General features: G+C 39.6%; 1 protein-coding gene across 2 annotated transcripts in view; it reads left to right on the top strand.

Moving 5' to 3' along the window:
• ldlrad3 (low density lipoprotein receptor class A domain containing 3) overlaps nt 1–24,910 on the top strand; it is a 79,455-nt gene that overhangs the window by 38,109 nt on the left and 16,436 nt on the right. For both annotated transcript variants that reach the window (XM_040133625.1, XM_040133626.1), the window contains exon 4: nt 1,772–1,906. In XM_040133625.1, coding sequence (XP_039989559.1) covers nt 1,772–1,906 — 135 coding nt within the window. The remainder of the gene's footprint in view (nt 1–1,771; nt 1,907–24,910) is intronic.

The raw sequence follows: 24,910 nt of genomic DNA, 5'->3' as shown, positions 1-24,910 counted from the left end.
CATACAGCCAGTGGATGGTAGAGCACAGAATATGTACTTTACTGTAAAAGTACAATTATTCGTGTAAAAGCTGAGCGAGGTATTAAAGGTGTTACGGCAATTTTACACATTAAGGTCAATTTACTCATCATGTACTGCTCAGCCTGTCAAAACTGTTGTATAGTGTCTTCTGTGGCTCTGGAGGAGTTTCGTCAAGTCTGAGAAAATACCCTGATGATGTCATAGTGATGTAATCAGGGTTATTTGAGGTTGGGCTTGGAGACCACAAGTAAAACGTATAAAATGTAATAAACACCAATTAAAGACAGATTTACAAACTGGGGGTGTAGAGTTTGAAAGATAAGGGTGTTAACCAGGCAGAGAGAGGTCTAATGAAAAGATGCTGTTGGTTGCTTTGACACACACTAAGGAATGAAAGTCAGGATATCTCAGCCTCTGACGTGTCAATTTTGACCTATCCTTTTTTTTAATCTGTCTCTTTTAAGTCCCCCAACGTAATTGTAAATTGCTGGAATACATCTGGCTTAATCAGTTGACTACAAAAAGAACCAATTACTTGTAGTTTGAATGGACCAATGCAAAATAATGAGGGAAAAAAAACACTTAGTGATAAAATTGCTTTAATTCATTTAATCTAGGAGCAACAGAGGTTGTCAGACAGATAAAGATAACAATCGTCACACATCTATACATGTTGCACATTCTTTGTCTCTTCTCCTCTCTTCTTTCCTCCTTCTACTTTCTCAGATTCTCCTTGTGTTTTTTTGTGAACAAATAAATGAAAAGACCTCGCTCAGAAAACTAAATTGCAATCATCAACCTTATTTCTTGTGCTCTGCTTTAGCATTCCTGGTTCCAGTACAGTATTTTTCATAGTTTCTAAAGTGTGAAGCTGGTATGCATTATATCCCATCTTGCATTAGAAAAGCAAGTAGGGTGTCATTTTATAAAGAATGTAATTTCTACTGCTCTACTGTCCCCTTCACCCCTTTTCAAAAGAGTTTGATTAATTTACTTATATTCTATTGCTCCTGACTGTGCTCCCTTGGGTCTAGCTTTTTATTATTGCTTGAAAAATCTACACAACAGCAGACAGGTTGTAGTTGTGGTTTATATTGTCAGGGATATACAATGTCCTCACATGACCCCGTCCCTGCTTTCCCAGTGTGGAACGTGCATCAAGCCAATCACTCACCATTGTCAGAAGCAGTGTTCCAACCCTGCAGGGGCCACACTCACAAATCTAATCTAGCCATTTAAATGGGGCTTTGCTCCACGCTCTCAGCACATACTGCGTCACGACTGTGTAATTGTCTGGATCTTCTCACAAGATAATTCTGCCTGAGTTTGCAGAAGCCAGAACAAAGACAAATGAGAAAGTATGCTAAAAAGAAGTGGTAGGGCTGGACAGGATTTTGATTTTATTTGTTTTTTTGTTTCCCTTTAATTCATTTTTTTTTTCCTAGATCAAATGCTTTACTGAATCACATTGTTTTTAATGTTTCATTTCTTCTCTGAAAATCCCCATGAAGATGTAACATATCAAAGTGCTGTAGGTAGGATGTGATCTTCCAACATACTGACAAACTACCGCTACAGAATATTAATGAAATTTGCTTTGAAATAATTTGTTTATGCACTGAAGTTTGTTTCTTAGAGGAAAAGTTACACAGGTGCTCCTGTTTCTCAGTTAACTTTTAACTAAAAACTTCTCTGTAATCTTGTATGAACTAAAACTTGACCTTTGACCTCTGCTCTCACGTAACCACAGCAGGCAACCCACTGGTGTGCTCAGAGTCTCGCTTCAAGTGTCGAAATGGCCGTTGTGTAGACCGCAGCTTCTTGTGTAATGGCCAGGACAACTGCCAGGACAACAGTGACGAGGAGCTCTGCCTGACTACAGCAGGTACGTCACTAAATCAAACACACGAGGCTGTCATGTAAGCAGGAAAAAAGTTTACGTTTTGTTTTTGTTTTTTTCTTGATCGCTCTGATTGACCTTTAACTAGCATAGTAAACAAAATACAATCACAGAAAAGGGCAAAAGGTCAGGTGATCAAATATTATAAGGATGCAGCTAAATCAATTACAAATTTAGAACCAGGACATGTAGCAGAACATGGGCTTTGGAATCAGTTCCAAATATTGGCAATAAGTAACAAATTATAAAGACACAGAAAGATGAGTCAACTACAGATTAAATACAGTACATGTATGATGTCACTATATGCTATGACACTATGTTTCTGATATACCAGTGTTCTGCAAAGAGCTATGTGGTGTCACACACGTATGTGGCATAAACACTATACACCAATAAGTGAATATACACTCATTTTTAGAGATATAGACAATTTGTGCACAGAATGCGCCGATCCAGGGATGTGAATTAGGGGCTGTCTACACAGACTCTAGATGGAGGTTCCATTTTTACAATAAAAACTCACAATACATGTATTTATGTCTGTGTTCCTTATCTCTGAAATGAACTTTTTTTTTTTTTGAAGGAGAGAGACAAACTTATGAAAAAAAATGTAAAAAAAAATGTAAAGGAAAATAATATATAAATTGAATGTATGAAATGACAGAAATGTAACACATACTAAAAGTCACTTGGTGTGGAGATAACAATTTGGCATCCCTTTTCACATGTACTGTAATTACACAGTACCAAGACTGGTCATGTAGATAATTATTTGGAGTTGTGGAGATAGTGATTGGGGAAAAACACCGCACATGGCACACTGGAAGCCTCAAAGTAATGTGATTCGGTTTGTCAGAAATAGCGGCAGAGACCAATTATGCTGAATGAGTTACACAAGTTTTCTCTCACATTTAAAAGGGGAGATCTTGAAATAGCCATCTCTAGCTTCATTCAATTAATTCACTCCATTCAGAATCCATTGGCACTGTAACACGAATGTGAACAATTTCAAGATGAGACTGAGAGATAACCAATGTCACTGTTCAACTGATCAGGCCATAATTGTCTGAATTATTGGCTGCAAACAGAACAGGTGGTATTTAGCTTTTCTATTAAACTAGATAAAATGATGATAGAGGAGTTAGTTGATTCTGTCATTCAATATGTCACATCATCTGATATTTCTGAAATGTTTCACTTCGGAAATGTATTTTACAGTCTGTGCTTCATGAAGATACAGCAAAGACACTGACAGATTAAACTTTAAGACAAAGAAGAGATAATCTGCTGTGATTTTATTGTCCTAACTCTGAAGAACATTCCTTCTGTTTAACACACAGAAACACACCATGGCATCAGTAACATAATGTTGGGAAATACACTGCTGTCGATGACGTTGCGGTGACTTTGCATTGTAACACGAGTAGCAGTAGGATCATCCCTGACAGTGAGTCTGATGTCTTCTGCTATAAAATGTCTTATTCACTGGCAGGTACCACTTATGTCAGGCATGCCATTCTTATTCCACTGGCAGCTTCACTTCTCACAGGCAGCTGCTGCCACTATGGCACAACAGTCGGCTTCTGTCATCACTTCAGCTGTACTTCCATTGGCAAGCCGACATGATTTCTGCCAGCAGTCCAGCTCATGATGTGCATATATAACCCCAGGCAACGAAATACGGGACACTGTCATTATTTTTTTATTTCCTCAAAAAAAATAATCCTGTGTTAAGGTGCTGCTGTCATATTGATTTGCTCTGTAGGAAAAAAAAAAAGGGTCCAAAATAACAAAACTGAAAACAGGCAAAGTGTGGAGTACAGAAAAAAAAAGTCAACAATAACCATCTCCATCTCTAGCCCGCGTGACGGTAACGTTATTACCAGCACTGAGATAGGCAAAGTCAGCAGAATCTTGATCCAAACATATCTGATAAACAGGGGAGGAGCTCTTCAGCAGTCACACCGTAGGCTTGAAAATATGAACACTAAATGCTGGTGAAACATTTCAACACAATTTATTTATTTGTTTTTCCTCGGCTGCGAAAAATTGCTTTCATCTGACACTACTGCCAAACCACAGATTAGATAAGGATTTCAGGAGATAATTATTCCACTTATAACTCAGCCTACTGATCTATGTCCTCACAAATCTAAACGTAATATGCTATAATTAGTCAACTTTTTTCAAAAATGTGCCTAATTAGTGAAAATGATCGTGTGAAATTCTTACTATTTTTACACATGTGTTTGTGTAAGAGAGACACACAATCTGTGTATCTGCGTCCACTGCACTCCATTTCCTTGTTGACAAGTAAATAATACCAACTCCAATCCCAGCTGGCAGAGTGCAGCCCGCGTGTCATTATGGCCTCTGAGGCATTAGATCTCAAAAAGCAGCCTTCACAACAAAAACTGGATCATCTATGAAGGGCTAAAACGATCAAACAGCTCACTATTATTAGAAAACCCTAATTCTGGTTGACTTTGAAATATGTTTGCTTATGTTAAATACAATTAACAATCAAGGTAGACATAGAATCCATTAATAATTACCTCGTAGTTCTTTTCCTTGTTGTTTTTTTTTAACAAACTCATTAGAAAACATTCTCAGTCCATTACAACTCAGATACGTGATATCACAAAATGTTTATACACCTTAATATGTTCTCAGTGAATATCTAAGCACTGCTTTATGATACATCATATTGCCAGTCCTGAGTACAATTATTTTACTTCATTTCCTACAAAAAGAAAGTGTTCTGCCTTGCAGAGATTTTATTAAAAGGCCTGCCATGGTTGACTAAGAGGCTTCTCAGACTGCCTTCATCTCTAAAATGCTTTCAGGTGTCTAGTAATAGAGTACCAAGTTTTATCTTTTTCTCATCATAAAATGCACGATTTCTCAGCTACCCAGCAGAGCAGATTGTATGTTTTCAATTCACAGAAATGTGTCAGTGCACCAACCTGTAACCTGAGTCTGTTTTGATGTGTTGTTATATTCCCAAACACTCCCTGTCAGCATTGATTTTAGAGTAGTACTAGTATGTATGGAGCACAAATGCTCTAATGTTCTCCCGCTTATTTTGCTGCTGAAAACTTGTGTAGAGCTGCGTAAAGTCCAAGTGGGAGAAGGTGTGGTACCATGTTGCGGTGGCCTTCAGAACAGATGGAGGAAGAGAAGCCCCCTTTTTTTCTTTGTTTTTTTCTTCCATTGTTTCTTTTATCATTGCCCTCTGTGCTTCGGAGGGAGTGAAGGCATCGCTGCACTTTGACTCTTTGCATTTCTTTCCTGTTTGCACAGACACACAAACACATACACACACACACCTTAAATTCTGCTCTGACTTTCCCTCTCTCTATAATAAGCACAGACCTGCAGGTGACAGATAAGGCTCACAATATCCGCTCTAAGCCACCTAAGCATAGCATCTTCTTCGTCACTTTCTCTCCTGTACCTCTACCGCTCTTTCTCTTTCTCAGGTCCTCCTCCTCCTTACCCATAATTACTTGATTCAGTATATCCACATTTGCTTCCTTTATTTGAATGGTCTAGCAAGAGATCAGCACGCAGCCTGTCAGCGGACAGATCATTATGACATTTATAGACTAGTGATAGTTATCTTTCCCAAGGTATCAGACAAATAAATCTACAGAAACCATCCTTTTTTTATGCCTCCAGTGTTTTTATTTCCCATCAAAGTGATTTTAAACAATTTGGCACACTTATGCACAAACAGAGGTGCTTTTACTGTTTATCTTTTTTATTTGATGGGTAATTGATTTTTGAAATAGCAGAGAGGTGGCAAAGTGGCAAACAGTGCAATGTAACAATACACAATCTTCTATAAATTCAGTGGTGCAATCATTGCACAGTGAGATAGAGGGAGTGCGATGGGGAGTCTGTAATGGATAACGGAGATAAAGGAATGGAAAGCACACCACATAAACATAATATAGTGAACCAGTCGTGGGGAGCAATGAATAGCAATGGGCAGGAAGATGGAGGTAAGCAAAGAGAGTTAGGTGATTTAGAAGAGAAAGGCAGGGATTTTGATAGAAGTGAGTGAGGGGTAGCGATAAGCCGGAAAGGATGAGAACAGCATCCATCTCAAGTCGAGCCCTGATGCCAAGTAGCGTAACTCTAGAGACAGAAATGACATGAAAGCTAGTTGTGCAAAACTGAGCTTCTCTTGCTCTCCTTCGGTCTTATAGTCTGCATACAGCAGGAAATAGAGAGTGCAGTGACAGAGCATGTCACTGCATACAGCATGTTTGCCCCTGCAACGAATTGCTGTTGAAATGCCGCTGAAGGGCACACACGACTTGGCCAGATGCTGGGGGGGTGTATGAGCACAGACACACACACACACAATAAGACACACGCTCACAGAGTCACAGTGCATCTGACGGTGATTGTTCTACATATTTAATTGCAAAAAAATAACTCTAATGTCCAGAAACTTTCTGAAGGTCATGGCACTGACAAGTTTAAAGACGCGCTAGAAAAAGTGATGAGCACAGTGGCTGACGCCTTTTAAAAAGTGTTGGAGAATCCCCTTAGAGTCGTTTAAGAAAAGTAATTGATTTAAAATGCACACATCAGCATCTCTCATTACACATTAATTAACACAAGTAGAAAAAGAGTATCAGATGCTGTGGTGACTGTGGGCTGTGATAGTGATTCAGTCTCACATCTCTTCCATCTCAAAGACGCTTCATCTTGGCCTTCTTCTTCTTAAGTGAAGTTGTTCTGAGAGAGAAAAAGTGACAGAGGGGAAGCGTAAATGGTGTGAAGGTAGGAACAGAGGAGGATGGTTTGAGGGCTTCAAAAGCTCTCAACTGGCTTTGTGTGTTTTTGAAGATAAGGTATGCTTTGCGTGGACACAAATAGGCATTTGGTTTGGTTGTAAGTGAGTGTGTGTGTGTGTGTGTGTGTGTGTGTGTGTGTGTGTGTGTGTGTGTGTGTGTGTGTGTGTGTGTGTGTGTGTGTGTGTGTGTGTATGTGCATGTGTCTCAATGTGCATTTTTCTCTTTCAGTTGACAACACACAAAAAATCTTTTATATATTTTGGTATGTTCGTGAGACGTTGTGACAGTAATGCTCTACAACATCCTGCATCAAGTTTCATGATGTACTGTAGCTTTCCAACGTCACATGAGGAAGAGCTATGCTGTCATTGCTGCATCTCCTCTAGACTCCATTTATTTTAATATCAGTGCAATAATTGGACAAATAAAAGACAAATAAATACTTAAACTCGTAAAGACTGCGCAACCTTAGTTTCACAACTACTTTGAAAGCCTCACACCATCAGTTTGGCTCCTTTAGACGAAAGGGACAACATCAATTCAGCAGAACAAATTGTTCAGAATTGTTGACATTCACAACACATCCTGGAATACATTTACATTGTTTGTTGGATGAAGCCATTTAGATGTGATTTAAATTACAATGTTTTGTAAACAAAAATTATTTATAGTCTTTCTGCTCAAGGGTATCTTGTATCACTCTTACAATGAAGGAATCACACCCAAGGGTAGGCCTGTGTTGTCACTGCCTGAATGTGCTGTATTCAAATTTTTTAATGTCCAGACTCCTGTAGAGACAGGCAGGCAGCCCCATAGCAAACTGGGGATGGCTCATCAATTTGTCGTCCAGGAAACAGAGCTGTCACAATATTTTTGGCTCATTATGTTTTTTACTAGTGACCCCATAAGAGTAATCATTGGCCTACAGGTCCTCAGAGGACTGTCAGTCAGAGCGAAATGTTGGGCAGCAGTCTGACAATTAACACTAGTCTGCTACATGAGTATACTGTCAAAACATTGGCAGCTGACATCACCCCTGACCCTGATTGGTTTGATGAAAATTAGCCCACCCACTAAACAGTGCCCAAATTCTGCAAAATAAAGTAGCACCAAGATTTTATAGAGAGCATGACTGTTTCTAATTAAACCTGCCAATTCCTTTTGTACATTTTGATAAGCCTCTCAGCGATAATCACTTGTAGTGTAGTCTAGTGTCTAGTGTTCAACTACAACACTAATGTGCTCATAAGTTTTAATGTGGCCATCATCTCCACATATTTACAAACGCTCTCATTTCCCACCAACAGTACTATACGGAGTTTTAACCGACTGGTTTGTGTATGGAGCTTCCTCTGTGAGAAGTCGAATCCCTCACTTTAAACTCCAGGGATGCTCCCCTCCTACAGAGAGTAATCTGCAGCTTTCTGTTTGTTATATCCTCCTAAGGCTGTGTAAGAATTACTCAATAGATCCACTAGAACTACATCTGCTGTTTTGCATAAGCACTGTGTATTCAACAACCTGTCTTCATAGCCCTGCCATTTACAGGGCCAATAAACACTAGTAATTCAGATGTGGCTGTACATACAGTGACTGTCTGCTAATATCTAGCAGTAACTCTTGCTTCTCCATTAGCACTGCCATTAAACTTGACATTAATAATTAGTGTCAGTCTGATATATAATGAACAAAGAATGTCATAGTGATTAAAAGACCCTCAGTCTGTATTCACTATTGGTATCCTTTCAGTTTGCTAATAGCATCTCACACTGCCACATCTTCCCCCATTTGTTGCTGCCTTACTTTGGGCCTGAATAATATAGGTGCTATAGATTAAAATGACAAGTTAATCCATGTGCAATTTTTGTGGTAGAGACGTGTGCAGCGCTGAGATGTTGGTCTGTTCATGCCCATCGTCAGTAGCACTCAGAGAACTGGCAGAGAGAGAAAGGTGTGGGAGGGAGCGTGAAATGGCGTAGGGGAATATAATGGCAGCAGACTGAGGTGTGGGAGAGGAATGTAATAGTGCCAGTTTATCAGAGCCAACCCACACTTGACAGGCACGAATAGGGGAGGTTGCACATGTCACCGCCCATGGATTTGAACTCTGGAAAAGTTTCAGGTTTTTGCTTTTGTTAGCACAAAGTACATTCACAAAGCAGTGTTGAGGGGCTCTCGGCTGTTGGTCTGCAGGAGAGGAAGGCCAAGCAGTTGGCAAGACGCTGTTAGCTCCTGCTGGCATTGTTGAACTGAGGGGATGCAGCTTCCTAGTTACTTAATTTAAATTGTAGATGAAATTGTCCTCTAGTATTGTAAGAGTCCATTTAGAGTGGGAGGTTTGGCAGTAGCCTTTTAGAATCTATACTGTTGTAATCCATGTGTTCTAATGTGAAAATGAATACCGTAGATCCCCGAACCCCAATAGGTTGCCAAGTGCGTTGGCCCACGCCAATCGTCGTAACGTGAAATTAATTGGCCTGCACGAAAAAACACAAAGTCGACCAGGGAAACTGTCAAATCTGACTGGACTGATCAGTTTTGTTTTATTTTACCAGACTAAGCCAATGCTAAAGTAGCTGTCTGCATGCAGATCATCTAAAGCACTTCAACACTATGCATGCTGCAAGTTTCAATAACAACTACCCTACTAAATCAGGTCAGTACAAACAAAAAATAGCAAATATGATAATATCATACAAACACTCTGTTTCTACTATCTGTAAATCAACATCAGTACAAGATAGTGCCACAGCAGCATCATTGCTAGTTTCATGGAACCTTGCTAAAGCTATGAAGCCATTCGCTAATGCCAAGTTGATTAAAACAATTGTGCGAGAAAAACCAGAAAGCGTTTGTGGAGCCATTAAAACATTTGCCCTCGACTAATACGGCAACAAGTAGAGTAGAAGCTTTTGTGGAGGATTGTTTTTCCTATCTACAACAATCTTTTATTTGAAGAGAGCAGAAGCCATATCACTAGCCATAGACTCTTCCCGTGACCGAACTGATATGGCTATCTGTGTTCGCAAGATTTTGGGGAAATCATCTTTAACAAATTGACATAGTTCTTCAAGAAGAATGGCTCGGATGTGAGCAAAATCGTGTCCGTTGTCACTAATGGGGCTCCTTGGATGGTGGGACAACACAAGGGCTTGGTAAGCAGGCTTGTCGCCCTTAACCCAGCACTCTTGGCATTTCATTGCATTATTCACAAATCAGGGTTGTGTGGTAAACTGTGTGGGAAAATGAAAGAGATGGGTAAATTTAATTCAGGAGAGTTCTAGTTTGCAACAACCAACGCCTTTTCACAGGATTGCTGGAGGAAATGTCAGCAGAACACAAGGATCTTTTGCTGCATAATGATGTTTGCTGGTTGAGCAAAGGCCTTGTGTTGTAAAGGGTGTGCGGCTTGTGCATGAGCTTGTGTCATTTTTATCCAGCCTGCAGAGCCAAAAAGGCCAAGAATTTCAGAGGTTTTTAAGTGACAACAAGGTGATAACTGATGACGTTCTTTTTTTGTTTGACATAGTGTCTCATCTAAATCCCCTTAATCTTGAAGCTTTCCGGGTCAAAGCTGAAACTTTTGGATAGAGACATTCACGGTAGAAAGTTACATTTTCCACATTTTACGGGAGCATTGCAAAAAGAACAAAATGCGGGAGTATCCAGTGATGAAGGATTTCGTGATGAGCTTGGCAGAAAACTTCAAGGAACGATTTGACAGCTTTAAGGTTACATCCTCCTCTTCCTGAGACAGATGTTCTTAGTTTCGGCTGATGGCCAGTGAACTGCAGAGGCCAAAAAGTTGGAGCTTTCCACAGATGAGGCAACTCATATGGGAACATTTGATTCAAATCTCAAAGCACAACACAAGCATGTTGGGGTTGACTGACTTTTGGATCAAAGTGGTTCCCAAAGCTTGTTTCAAAAAACAAGAGAGCTATTCCAATGATCCTACTCACAATGTTCCCCTCCATGTACATATGTGAGTCATCATTTTCTTCAATGAACTCCATCAAGAACCAGGAAAGAAACAGACTCTCCAATGCATATCTTGGCCATTACCTTAGGATTGCTGCAACAGAATATAGGCCTGACATCTCACTTCTCTCAGTGATTGGTGAGCGAACATCCATTTATTTTTGTCCATTTCTCAATCTTATTATGGTATAATAATAATTACAACAACAATAATACTAATAATTTCATATGTATAGCACTTTTCATATTTCGAATATAACAGTGGAGAAGGCAATACTACTAAAACAACAGCAAACTCTAGTTGGTAAAATTTAATACAACAATTAAATATAATTATAATATAATTATATAAATAATATAAAAATAAATTAAAATAAGGCAAAAATAAAATCAAATTATAATGTTTGCTTGATATTATATGTTAATAACATATTTTAAAAGTGTCAAACTACTACTAATGTGTTGTTGTTGTATTGTGGTATTTAAATTAACATTTTAAAAGTGAGAAACAGAAAATCTCTCTGTTTCTCTCTCTCTCTGTGTGTGTGTGTGTGTGTGTGTGTGTGTGTGTGTGTGTGTGTGTGTGTGTGTGTGTGTGTGTGTGTGTGTGTGTGTGTGTGTGTGTGTGTGTTTGTGTATGTGTGTGTAAATTATTAAAGGGTTGGTTTTGTGGTTCTGGTTTGCTGGTTCTGATGTCCTCCAGTCTGACTCTTGCACACAGTTTCACGTGGCTCTTCTTGAGGAGAATGTTTTTGTAGAGATGCTGCTGATAGCTATTTCTTTGGAAAGTTGTTTGGACATTTTGCACATGGGCACAGTGTTTAACAATCAGCATAAATGTTACTGACGGTATGCTGAGAAACGTATGTCAGGCCTCTGTGGAAAAGAGGAGGAGACCTCAGGGATACTCCTTTCCTACTGTGTGCCACTTGCTGTACTGCTGTTGTTAGTAATGTTAGTTATGTTAGAGCTCCTGTGAGGGGCTCTGTATGGGCAAGGAAGGGGTAAATTATAAATATAACTGTTAATTTAAACTGTAAATTAAAACGCTTCTGATTTGAGTCAGATATTAAAAGGTGTGTACATGGCAGGATGTTCATTTTTGCAGTGTTTATGAAAATTTAAGTAATTAAATGGTTGGTTTTGGACTTAAATTGTTTCAAGAGTATATTCTTTTTCTGGTGTGACCCTCAAAACTTTGGGAGTCCCAGGCCTAAATTAACACTGTTACTAATACTACTATAATACTACTATACTAATAATAATACTAATAATAATAATAGCAGCAACAACAACAACATCTGCACATAAAACAACCTTTACTGGCACAATAAAAAAAAACCCAGACGTTTAGGCCCTTGGCTTGGCATGCTTGGCATAATTTGGCCCTTGGGGAAAACTAAATGGGGAACCCTGCCAATGTTCATCCGTCCATTTGTTGTGTGCAACCTAGTATGTGTGTTTTGTCTGCGTTATCTGAGAATATATCCACACGTGTTTCATCTTTCATTCCTTGTCATTCCTCCCCTTCCTCTCTCCAGCTCACCAAGTGCCAGTCCTTTCAGAGCTTCTGTTGTTTAAGGGCCTCGTTGCCATTGGCTATGGCTGCATAGGGGGTCCAGAGTCTGCATGAATCATCCCCGTCCTTGAATCAGCACCAGTCAGCCGTTGCAGATCAGGCTCCTGTAAATTAACAACCTGTGCCTCCTAAACCTCTCCTCATTCAGTCACCATGGTGATGGTGGTCAAGTGATGACCTGCACCCACAGGCTAGTGGAGGAATTTCACTCGGAACAATAGCCCTACTGTTGCTAGTGGGTAAAGTTGTACTTTGAGCGAGGGTGCTTTTTTGCTTGTGTGTGTCCATGTATGTGGGGGCATGTGTGTGTGTGGGTGTACTAGTGATTGTTCTCCATCACTTGTTTCTTTCTACACTTCTACTTTAACAGCTTTTTGGCTAGATGAGACCAAAGAGAGTCCAGGATTGCCATCAATAGGTTATACAGCACAAGTGTCAATCTGTGGTTTGCCCGCCTTGGTCTGTGATGTCCATACACTGCCAAAAGCATTGAATCATGTTCAGTGGCCTTGTTTTGAACCATCGGATTGCTTAAGTGACACCATGAAATGGAAATCCCCAAACAGGACAAAAACAAGCCCATTAGCTCACTGATTTGTGCTTCTCGAGCATCACATTTGCATTAGAGTGTGTTAAGCCTGGCCTCGACTGCAGCATTTCCCTGCTCCATTGCAACTTGCCTTGAAAAATGTGCCCCTTTCTGGCCCCTCAGTGCACAATCGCTGGTTGGCTGACAGCAGAAAGGAGATGAGATCACAATGTAAAGTGTGCAGTGCTTGAATGGGGCTCTCTCTCTTTCAGTCTTTTCCTTCCATCTCTACATCTAAATAATTTCAGTCTTTTACAATACCTCCACTCTCTTCACAGTGCACTATTTTTTTTAGAAAAATGTGCATGCTTACTCTGTATTGTGCAAACTATGAGGCACCTAATGAGGCTCGCAAGGCCATTATCTTTCTTGAGGAAAATCACATTAAAGAAGAACTAAGAGGTGCTGAGGCTGCACCAATACTAGATATCGACTACTCATTATTTACTCTACTGAAGTCCTCACTAGCTGTAAATTGGTGGCAGATACTTTGACTACTTCTGTGCAAAAGTCAAGAGATTATTAATTAAGACTTTAATAGGTTCAGTATGCAGTAAAATTAACTTAAAGGGAAATTTTAATCACTCCTTGTTTTGGGGTTCTCTTAGAAATGTTTCCATGCGTTTGCACAAGACACTTTTTTTCAAATCTCTGTTGGCTCATTGTGGCCTAAAAAAAGAGAAAATTGCTGTTTTTGCATTTTTAAAATTGCAGTGAGTTCAAAATGCAGAAAATTATGAAACCAGAGCAAAGAGATGTACTGAAATGGATTTCATTCTCTTGGAGAACTTTGATTAATGTTGGCGAAATTTAGATAGAGTACTTTTAAGAGATAGTTATGTGCCTAGAGCTCAATTCAATTTTCCCCCACACAATTTTTGACCATATTATCTTTTCTTCAGGCATATCTAATGCACCCATGCGTGAGTAGCAGAGTCACTTAGTAGCATTACAAAATATAGTCTGCTGGAGTAAATCATAGTATTAGACCAGAATTGGCGTCTCGGTTTTGCAAGTCTTAAAGACTGGTGTATAAAATCTAAAAACAGCGACTAAAATACTAATGTAAAGTGGGACTTATCAATACAGGCGTCAGATGCTCTGTTGCATCTTATCAAAAAAAAAGTGGGTCCCTAAATGCAACTCCTTTAGGCTATTAAATCCCACTGATTGGCTGTCAGGAATTATTTGGGACTTGGATCTTATCTTTCACTCACAGGGCTGAATACTGCAATATCTTTCCATACATGATTATTAATAAGGGGCAGCATTATCCCCATGCATTTAAAAAAGTGGCACTGGACCAACATGGTGCGCAACTGATAGGAGTAAACAGATATACATCCTTGAGTGATGCATTGGGTGTCAGTCAGCTCTCACACTAATGGGCTGGGTTATTTTCTGCAAATGCATTTTCTGCCAATACTGTAAGTGTGCATTCACCCGTGATATGGCTGAGCTGAAGGTGTTGCTTGACAGAGAGAGAGCCACAGCAGTTATTAAGGTGTGATAGAATGCAGATGTGTGTTTAGGTGGTGATAAAGGTGAGGGCGCAGTGTTGTGTGTGTGTGTGTGTGTGTGTGTGTGTGTGTGTGTGTGTGTGTGTGTGTGTGTGTGTGTGTGTGTGTGTGTGTGTGTGTGTGTTTTGGAGGTTTGAGCTTCCATATACAGTATGTGTTTGGTGTGTGTGTGTGTCCACTGGGGAAATGCAAAAACAAGGAAGGCTTAAGTGGAACACAGGAAAAAGAATAGTGCCTTGGAGAGAGAAAAGAGGGGCTGCATGTTGGAGAGGATGAGAGACAGAAATGTGAGAGGGTGATGGGAGGATGGGGGGTGGGGGAGGGGTGATTTTGGAGAGGGCATATGAAAAAAGAGATAGAGCGGAAGAGGGAAGGAAAGGACTAGGCAGAGAGTGACAGAGAGCGTTAGGGAAGCTGATGGAGATGAGGGTTTAGGGAGAGTGGCAAAGCCATTGAGGAATAAAAAGATAAAACCCTCTAGATTCATTGTGTAGAAAGACAGGGAATCAAGGGGGAGGACAGAGAGGCAGAGGAGATGGAAACAGTAGCTGGGGAAGGGGTTATGGGAGCTGGCAGGGAGAGAAAAACCACTAGGGAGGGTAAAGAGAGGAAGCAAGTGGAGGAAAAAGATGAGAAAGTAAGCAGGACATAAGACATCAGCAGAAATGGGAATAAGCAAGCAGAAACATGAGAGACAGGGGCAGGAAGCAAAACTAAGAGCAGAACAGAGAGGAGCGCTGGGGAATGGAAGAACAACAAAGTGACTGATCAGGATGACTGAAGTCGAGCCAGAGGGGTTAGGTGGGAATGAAACAAAGCACGGTAGACAAAAGAAGGGAGAAAGTGAGGATTAAAACAGCAAACCAAATGGAGAAAAAGAGTGTGGATGATGACAGGACAGTGGAGGGATGAGAGACTACGGGGTAGGATATTTTGATGGGGGTCATACTTGAAGCTCAGACACTGAAAAGGGGGCCTAGATTACTCACTCTATGCAACAGTGGTCTCATTCGTGGTAATAACTGGATCCTGCACATCTTTCTCAGTGGCAGTCTCTATTTTTTTTACTATTGCTCTCTCTCCTCGCTCTGTCTGACTCACTCTGCTCATCTACCATTAACCTCCCAACAACTTCTCTCAATTTTGACGTTTGACTCCCATCTCCAACCTTTTCTCATCACTTCTTTTTACCATTTCACCTCCTCATGCCCCACTGTCTTGTCTACTCTAATCATTGGCTTTCTCCTCTGTTCTCTGCTCTTGCTTCCTCTGGCAGGCTATGTTCGCTTTGTTCAGATTGGCAAGGTTTGAACGCCACAGCTGAGATGATAATACCACCCTGTTCCTACAGTGGCTTTTTTTTTGTATTTTTATCATCCCCTCTAACACCCCCCCCATCCTTGTTTTTTCTCTCTGTCTCTGCCTTGCCCATCTTTTTTATTTATGTTGTTCTCACTGTGCGATACTCTCATGCCAGAGGCATGTTAAAACCATACTCGAGATTGAGAGAGCATGGGGATAGGGAGAAGAAGACGAGAGATTCAGTGAAGAATAGAAAGAATAGAAGAATAAGTCTTACGTTGTACTTTAAAAAAATTCAAATGCCAAATGCAACAATATGAGCCCACATGAAAGTGTCAGACTATACTGATAGTCAGTGTAGTCCATCAGTGTTCATGTGTCCCCCCTTAAATTAGTACTTTTCACAACTATACTGCATGTAAAAGTACAAAACACTCACGTCTTTTGGATATTTTTTTCAATAGCCACTCAGTTTTACCTGTGATAGTTACCTTGACTGGGTAAGAGAGGGCCATCTCTGCAGTATTTTGCATATTACATCACTTTCATTTATTTTTCTGCTATGACTATGACTCAGTGAATAGATGCAATCAGGACCATACATGCATATTAGTGACATTATTATGGTTGAAAAACCTCCCTTACATAGGTTTTAACTTGAGGCTGAACATACTTGTACCATTTCTAGCAATAGCTTATCAGTAATAAGAGAGGCATGAGAGTTATATTTTGGTTGCCTGGTCCGATCTTATAATAAACTTCCTTACTGCTAGGGTTTCATATCTGAAAACACATCACAAGCTTTTTCTAACTCTGAGATAAGCGCAAATCTTGAAGCATGTAGAAATACATGTCGTGTTGATTTCAATTGGCTGCCTTGTGTGAAGCAATGCAACCGGGGTTATGAAAAGTGCTCTATAAATGAATAAATATTATTTCCTGTTTAGATAAAATCCATCACAAAAACAAAGGCTGTTAATATGTTTTGCATAACATTTTCAAAACAATAAATGGATGCATTCCTAGACAAATAAACACGTTGCTCTAAATCACTTGTGCATTTTATTGCGTTTTCAGTTTGATGCCCAGTGAGTTAAAGTCATCAATGTTCCTTGGCTCATCTGCAAAGTAATTTTGACCTTCCTAAGACCTCTGGTAGTCGACATTTTAACTAACTGTTTTTGATGTTTTCATTTTAATTGTCAGTGGGGCAGAGCCAACAATCACATTTCTGCATTCAACATCAGAAACAGATACAGAAAACACTTAAAACAATAAATCTTATGAAGTTCCTTGAATATGCAGTATGAAGACATTTGGAAATGTGTTTTCCAAAAAGGTGGTCCTGGTTCTGTGTTTAATTTGAAGAAATAGAAAAAGGAGAAAATTGCTCTCAGGCTGCTTTATAGCTGTGTCTCCTTTTTAATTATACGCGTTTCTTTCTTATTCTCAATTTATTTCTTCATGTGTTTGAGTATGTATGGGAATGTGTGTGTGGATGCTGTGAACTTCCAGTGCTACTCTGATTGACATTACTGGGAATTTGGACTTTGCATTGGAACAACTGACAGGCTTGAGTTTGGTCAGTAGTCAGTTCAGTTGTAAGTAGGCAAGGCAAGTTTATTTATTTAGCACCATTCAGACAAAAGGGAACTCAAAGTGCTTTACAGAGGAATAGAAATACATTTAAAAAAATAGACATTAAGACAGTAGGTGGAGGTACAGGGTTGCAATGGTGCATTTCAATAGTACATTACATAACTGTTTTCCAAAACCATTTCATAGCCAACAAGATTCTCAGATGAACGTATATGAAAATCCGATTATAACATGGAAGGTGTAAAACCTTTCTCTTTGTCTTCAAACTGCAGGATTATTATATTCAGAAAAAAAGCTACCTATGACAGACAGAAAACAACATACAGTGAAGCTTGACAGTTCTTTACGGAGTTTTCTTTTATCAGGGTTATCTGCCATTCAGTATTTGCATTGGCTTACTGCCTGTAAAAGCTTATCACTAGGTAGTGATATGCATTTATTTACTCTTCTAATTGTGAAGCACTTCTTTATGTGCCTTTGCTTTGTATGTGCTGCGGTATAGGTAATTTCCCTGTAGACTTTGCACAGTAGACATGGATGTTTAGACCTATTGGGTTTATTCCTGAGGGACAGCTTACGAGTGATGTTTTATAGTTGCTAGCCTAGTTTCTAAAAGCAGCATCTTCCAGCTCTGCCATTCTGCTGGGAAACCTTTTAGCAGTGTTGGTATTCATAGAAATATCTTCAAAACTCAGGGCTTTGATTTTCTTTAACTCGTCTGTTTTGTTTATTTTTCAGTTTCATTTTCTCTCCAAGAATTTCTTGAAACATAAGAATTATTAAAAAAATGTTTTAAAAACTGGGTTATTTAGGGGTTATTTATTATAGCACCGATAATTGATGGTAATTGACCTTTTACAAAGTTGTATTCTTTATTTATTTTATTCATACAATCCAATGTACAAAGTCCATTATTTGTCCATTCTTGCAATGTCCATGAATGTGTCAGTCAGTATGTCCAGCACTGTGGTTCAAAGTAAAATACCTCAGATGGCTTGCTGTTAAATTTAGTGCAGTTATCCATTTCCCCAGAGGGTGAATCCTAATCCATTTGGTGAGAAGCTTACTTTTCATCCAGCATCACCAGCAGGTCAGAATAACTTAAGTTCACTAAGACTTAGATGTTTACAAATTCGGAAAACTGGCAAAATTAAGTAGAGTGAAAGAAAGATGTCAGTATGGATACTTAATTGGTGAGACAGCTTCAGAAAGATCTAGGAAGACAAACACAAAGCATTAAGTATTTGAAAAAAGACTTTTATGTTGTTCATTGGTGATAACTTTACAAAGTCACAAATTGACTTTTGTCTTTCAGTATGCATCCATTTTGGGTTTGTGAAAGAGTGTAAGTATCTCACTGCAAAAACACTAGGGACTCTATGAAGACATATCATATATATATATATATAATATATATATATATATATATATAGTGTAGTTTTAGCTTTAGTAATTTTCCTGCTCTTAGTGTTTGCAATTGTATGTGTTGTGCCTCAACACAAAAACCCTCCCCAGTAAGTGACATGATCACCCTCCTTAACACATTGTCATACAACTCCCTCAGGCTACAGCTGATGCATAGCTGGAAGCTGCATTATTAATTAAAAGGGCATTAAGTTGACTCACTTGCACTGTGTGCCACAGCTTGATGTGTGGTCTGTCTCATCTGCGGTTGCGTGGGCGAGAGATTGTGTTTCTGTGTTACAGAATATGTGCATGCATGTCAGAGACAGATGGGATCATCAATAAATGTGCATATTTTCAAAAAGATTAATTACAGGGAGGAAACAAATGTGTGTGAGAGTGGGTGCATGGACAGGGTTCAATTAAATTGGAAATGATACAGCTCTTTACATGAAAATATACTGCGGCTGGTTGTTCCTGATTTGGAGGAACCCATTAATGTGGATGTCTAACCCATTAAAAGAGGCTCCTGCTGAGAATAGGGCGTATAAAGGATCAACAGGCAAAAAGTAGCTGAATTGTTTGATACCAGCTGAGAAACAAATGCATCAGGGAGGGAAAAAGCAAAACAAACATTCATTGAGCTTTTAGTGATCAAACGATGGAAAGAATGCCATCGATAAAGATTGGACAAATAATTCAAGGCAGTCGGGGAATGAAAGCACAACGGACGTAATGAGGAGAAAATATTGAGCAAGTGAGCTGTACGGCAAGGGTAGAAGGAGAAAAAAATCTGCCTTTCCCACTAATAAAGGTTAAACACACACTGAGCCCTACTGTTTCAATTCAACCATAAGCCACTGGGCTCTTTTGCATACATTAAATGTACTATGCAGTGTATAGTACATGCATAATTGATTTTTAGAAGCATTGATCCTAATTGCCTTTGTTGTGTATAAGCCTTTTCCTTTAGTGACAAGAGGACTTTTGTCCTATTTTCTTCTGGTTAATGCTGTGGTGTTGTTAATAGGAGAAGAGTTGCCAACGAATGCTGCTCACTACAGCCTCACAATTTATCGAACTTTGCCGTAAAGTCTTTTTGGTCTTCAAGAACACGTCAGTCAGCTATTTCAGCCGCGCGCTTAACTTGATGTTCAAGAAGATGCAAATGCATGTGCCGGGAGAGAAAAAGAGGGTGAGAGAGAAGAGAAATATTGCGATGCAATATTAGCTAGGAAGTATGCAAAGGACCACACAGAGATGGTGACATACTTAGCATACCTTCCGGTGAGACTCCTGCTGGGATTCTGTTCTGTCCCTTCCTCATTTTCGTCAGCGAAGTTCCTTCCTGTTTAGACCGCGCAGTAGGCATGACCAGCATTCTTCACAGATCGGCTCCAACTTCCCTTCCCATACATAAAAGGTCATGACTTCAAACACTTCTCAGAGAACGCTCTGGATCAGCCTTATCTTTGACCTCCAGGTACCAGCCCCCCTTTAGGCACTGATCCCCAATCTTTCCATGCTTCCTCAACCCTAGATGTCCCACTCAGAGTAAATATGTACAAGCTTCACAACTGACCATCATGCTCCACTTCTTATCACTCAGACAGAGCTGACTGATTTCACACTAGCTGAGCACAGAGATATGAGCAGGAGCCATGGACCTTCAGCAATGGGCTGTGTTGTTGTTTTGTTTGACTGTGATAAAAGACGCAGGGGCTCCTTATGCTTCCACCAGCCTGACCAGGCCTATTGTTGAAGGAGAGAGGATTAGATGGTAGAATGGGCATCAGGGGTCTTGCTCTGTTTCTTCACCAGGAGAAGAACAGGGCAGAAGTGCAGCCAAGGGAGGACTGGCTTTGCAAGTGGGCACTGATATTTTGTGTGTGCGCATGTGTATGTCTGCATGGCTGCAAAAGACATCCACGCTCTTTGCAGTCAACTTTTTCGGTGTGTCCATGTTTGCACATGTGTGTGTGTGTGTTTGTACATGCTGCACGAATGTGCTCTTATATGTGTATTTTGGAGGGTTTTATTCCTTTTGATCTGAAGCCAGATTTCTGGCCCGACTTCTCTGTGCCCCTCTCCTCTCTGTGCTCAGACTTATCGTAGCGTTGCCTGCCAGGATAAAGTGGGCCCATGGTGTGGTGGCGGGAGAGCTGCTGCTCACTGTACCTTTAACTAACAGATAAGTCTCGAGCAGGCTGTTCATGCTCGCCTTGAATGGCATTCCCCGGCCCTTGTGCATACTAATGGTATGCACACAAAAACACATACGTACTGTGTACACAGAATACTGAACCATATGTATGTGTTTTTTTATTTCCAGCTTGTGTCTTATTTTCTTTACTACAGCACTAAGCAGGCCACGTGTGCCGCAGTATATGAAAGTGACAGTGAGTCCACCGCTGTTGGTAGGTTTGGTATACATGTATGGTAAATTCTTCAGTGATTTAAGTGCTAAAATTTATAAAATAGCTGAAATTATTCTGCAACTGTTCATTTTCTACACTGTAATTGAGAAAGAGGTCTCGACGCACCTTAATTAATCCTGTCTGTGCAGCTGTGATCTCTGCTCTGAGAACTAAATCAAGTGCTTTCAACTGGAACCTCGCTCACTGAAACACGGTCTCCTGTCGCCACCGCTTCTCAGTAGATAAGGTTACCAAGAGGAATGTATTGCTTGTGTGCTTATGCATGTTCTCGTGTGTGTTTGTGAGTGTGTGTTTTCTTGAGTGCACACTTTGTGTCAGTTTTAAACCTGAGAGTGCCGCAGCGTTCACCCGTAGTACTCTGAAAATCCGGTATAGTACACTACAGTTTGTCTTTTATTGCATGTTGCTGCTGTTTGTGTTGAGATTTATTATCATTTCATGACACATTATCTCGTGTATTTGGAAAAGGCACATTAAATGCTCTGCTTTTGACACATCCTGAAATATGGTTGCATTCATTTACTCTCAACGATAAGAAAATAATTGGATTTCAACTCTCAGTTCAAAAGTACATCTATACAAGCAGTAAAAAAGGTGTCATGTAATGCTCAAAAATTGATTCTGTAAAAATTTTTTTTACAGAATCCAACACTGTGTAGATGAACCGTGCGTCTTTGCATGTCTTCATTTCTGATACAATGAGCTTTGAGTCTTATCATAATAATCTCATCTGTAGACCTGCCAGCCACCGGGGCAGTTTGGAACAAACTCAGTAGGTGAACCTGTGAGAGGCAGCTTGAGAATTACAGATGGCTTAACTATAACCATGCACTAGTTTAATTTCAGGCTTCCTTTGGAGAGTATAGCTCAAACCTATACGAGGATATTGTGACAATAGTGACAGCTACTGAGAGATGCTACGTCTACAGCACGTTTTTGTTAAAGGATTATTGTTTGTTCCATTTGCAGGCCTTTTCCTGCACATCACTAATGTGTAAGCATAACAAATTTTTAGAATTGATTTCACAGCAAAAAAAGAGTCTTCCTCATTGGTGTGTTCAAGGACGCTATGACATTGGGGATTTGAGAGCCATCTACTGAATTGCAAATCTTTTAATGGGAGAAATTACACTATTCATACTATTCTTTTCATGTCATCTCTATAGGCTTCTTCCAGGGTTTGCTTCACAAAAACATACAGTAGCTTCTAGACGCCTCTCACGTTTCAAATGTTGGATTTTCTGTTGAAGGATAGATTCACAGTTTTTAAGCCTCAAAAGATTCAGGTGACCGCATGGATAGTGAAACAGCTTTTTCTTGCTGTAATCATTCTTCCTATTTATACTGGCCATCAAAAGATCTTGTCCTAATGTACTCCAAATGTAAGTGTTCGGGGAAAAAAACTACAGCCCGCCTTCTATGCAAATTTAATATTGGGCTTCAGCCATCCAAGTTAGACAAATAAAGTGAATATTTTCCAAATTTACATTCTTTTTAGCACAAAATTCTCTCTTTTTGTTACTATCCTTCCTCTGCAGCTCGCAAAAAGGAGACACAAAGAGGAATTTAACACTGAAAAGACTGATTTTATTAATTAGACTGCTTATATGACTACTGAAGCCTCATATATGCTTTAAATAAATGTTGAAATACATTTTTTGCGCAAAATGAGGGCTGTACGTCTTGTCCCCCATCATTTACATTGGAAGCAAATTAAGAGGAGATCTTTTAATAGCCAGTATGAACAGGAGAAATTATTCAATGAAGTATAAAGTTCTCATTGTTCATATGTGCACCTGGCTATTGTTGACCGACAGACAGACTTGAAAAAAAACTCGGAAAAATTGTGAATCTATCCTTCCATGCAACTCCAAAGAAGAAGTTTCAGAACGTTCCCCATTCACAGTTAAATTACCATGCAACAAAAGCAAGCAATGATTCAACAAACGAAGGTGATGGATTAACGATTTCAGATAAGATTTCTGTCTCCACAACTTGACTCTCAAACAGTAGCAGTAGCAAGCATGAAACTAAAAGAAGAGGAAATTACTCTAAAACCTTGCAGTTTTCAAAAATATTTGGTAATTTGCATCAGTAAGTAATGACTTAAAACATTCAAAACCACTAATGTAATACTTTCAATTCAACACGTAGAGATGCTTTTCACAGTCTGGGAAAAGGTACATACGTAATTGTTGGTTTAGGACAGGAGCACATTTTTGAAGTTGAAAAAAATCCTTTCAGCTGACGCATAGATGACACATAGACCTCTGCATGCTTTGAAGAGCTATGAAACAAATATTTTGACTGACAGTGAAACTTAAATTAGTTGTAAGGAGAACAAAAAAATTGGTGTGAGCAACGTAAGAATGGAGAAATAATGAACAAGGTCGGTGAGTACAATAAGCACAGAGAATATGTGTCGTGCTTGTAGCACTGTGCAGTCCTCACTGCTGTACTACCCAGTCACTAGAAGACTAGTACTGCTACAGCACAAACACCCTGCTGCTCCTGCCAGACTCCCACTAATTGGGCTTCGTTTTAAAGAGTCTTTCTCCTTTACTGCGTGCTTCTGAAATAGTCTCCAGATAACCATGTGATGGCATAATTTGCTGATCAACTCAGCCTTATCCTCCTCTGCATCAATCTCTTTCATCATGTTTTTTATGTCAGGCTGCCCCAGCCACCATTTAACTTGTCGGTTGACCTCATATCTGAATTCTAATAAATCCTTATATTAGAATCAAGAGGTAATAAAAAGAAAATGTTGTGTTTTACTTATAAATCTGGAGTTTATGATGAAAGATGCACATCCACAGTCCCTACAAAACATTTGTGTGGCTCTCTTTTGTCCACCAGGACAAACAGCGGATAAATGTGAAAGCGGGGCACTTAAATTCAGCACCGTGCTTACATAATTCTGTTCTCACAGATTTGAACAGACTGGATATACTTTATGGTTGTGGGTGCTGAAGGTCAATGATTGCCTGTCTTAACTCATGTACATTAACTTGAGGAGGAGAAACTTCCACCGGACTCCAATGTAAAAAAAGGATAATACAAGTCAAGTCGAGTCAAGTTCTCCTAATCGACAAACTGTACTACAGTAAGAAAACTGTGTGACTCGGTCGTCACTTGAGCCTCAACTGAACAAAAAACAACCCTCCATCACTGGTCTACATAGTGTCGCCTGTTAAGGAATGTCATGCTTACATCAACATGAATTGAATCAAATTATTATTATCTCACTTTTAACATATTATTATTAATTAACTTATTCAATGAAATCACTTTGTATCTCAATTTACATAAGCTGTTACACAAAATACAGACTACACTTATTTATAGAACTAAAACACAGGTATATAAACGTATCTTGGCTCCCACAATGGTGTTAAATCATCCTCATGGAAAGAATATATTTCAACAAAGAAGAAAAAATACATTCATTTTTTAAGTTATTGACATTCTGTATTTTCACGTTTGAGCTAAATGAACCTCCTAATTCTCTGTGAATGTCAGCCAGCACTCGTCTTCAACATTCAACTTCAACTATTGCTACTTCTTTTTTGTATGAAAGTTTCAGAAGTCACTAAAACCAATTTTCCCACAACAGTCAGACGTCCCATATTATCCCCCTGTCACTAAGGCTGTCAGATGAGACTGCTTCTCCTCTGTGACTCCTGCATGTCATCCTGCCTGCTGTTTTGTCGGTCTAGCTGCAAGCTGCAGTTTATAATAGTCTCCTGGCCCTCCTGAGGAG

Source organism: Xiphias gladius, chromosome 8 (genome assembly GCF_016859285.1).
Source record: "Xiphias gladius isolate SHS-SW01 ecotype Sanya breed wild chromosome 8, ASM1685928v1, whole genome shotgun sequence".
In the NCBI taxonomy this organism is placed as follows: domain Eukaryota; kingdom Metazoa; phylum Chordata; class Actinopteri; order Istiophoriformes; family Xiphiidae; genus Xiphias; species Xiphias gladius.
This window is presented reverse-complemented; position numbering and strand designations above follow the sequence as displayed.